The sequence below is a fragment of the Meleagris gallopavo genome, unplaced genomic scaffold (assembly GCF_000146605.3).
Source record: "Meleagris gallopavo isolate NT-WF06-2002-E0010 breed Aviagen turkey brand Nicholas breeding stock unplaced genomic scaffold, Turkey_5.1 ChrUn_random_7180001957641, whole genome shotgun sequence".
NCBI classification, from domain to species: Eukaryota; Metazoa; Chordata; class Aves; order Galliformes; family Phasianidae; genus Meleagris; species Meleagris gallopavo.
The window spans coordinates 9,854-10,385 of NW_011217718.1; the positions used below are offsets into that span (position 1 = coordinate 9,854).

The 532-nt window shown below is 39.3% G+C and overlaps 1 protein-coding gene across 1 annotated transcript in view; it reads left to right on the forward strand.

Moving 5' to 3' along the window:
* Nucleotides 1-531, forward strand: part of LOC104917223 (RANBP2-like and GRIP domain-containing protein 8) — a 6,895-nt gene extending 6,364 nt beyond the window's left edge. Inside the window, exon 10 of the mRNA XM_019611891.1 lies at nucleotides 486-531. Coding sequence (XP_019467436.1) covers nucleotides 486-531 — 46 coding nt within the window. The remainder of the gene's footprint in view (nucleotides 1-485) is intronic.
* Nucleotide 532: the final 1 nt, after the last annotated feature.

Here is a 532-nt window from a genome sequence, read left to right on the forward strand (position 1 = left end):
TTACAAAAACAGGTATTCCTACTCGGGATGGTATTCACTTGCAACTTAGAACTGCAAGAGAAGTTTAATACTCGTGATGAAACACATCAGCCGCCTTTCTTACCATTGCTGCTGTGCAAACAGTACTCTACTGAGAAGCAAAGATCCTGGTGGGATGCTGTTCGTGCTCTTATGCAGAAAAAACAACGTAAGAATTCTTCTGCTTGGAAGTATTTGAAACAAGCCTTTAGACAGCTTCTGAACTGATTCCCATAGATTGTGTAAAACTAGTTTGCTTGGTTGGACTGTTTTTGGACATGAATGTTTGTTGCAAGAGGGGTTTGAGACACAAAAGAGCTTTCTCCAAATGGGCTGTATGTTTCTCGTATAGCATTTTCTAAACCAGAGCTAGAAGCAAAGCTACTTGTTATTTCATCAAACAAGTGACATAGTGAATAGAAGAAAAAGAGAAAATACTAACTGAGGGCTGTTCTTCTATTACTCAGGCCAGAATCAGTGACAAAACTGAAGTTCTTGTCCAGCATGGATTAAG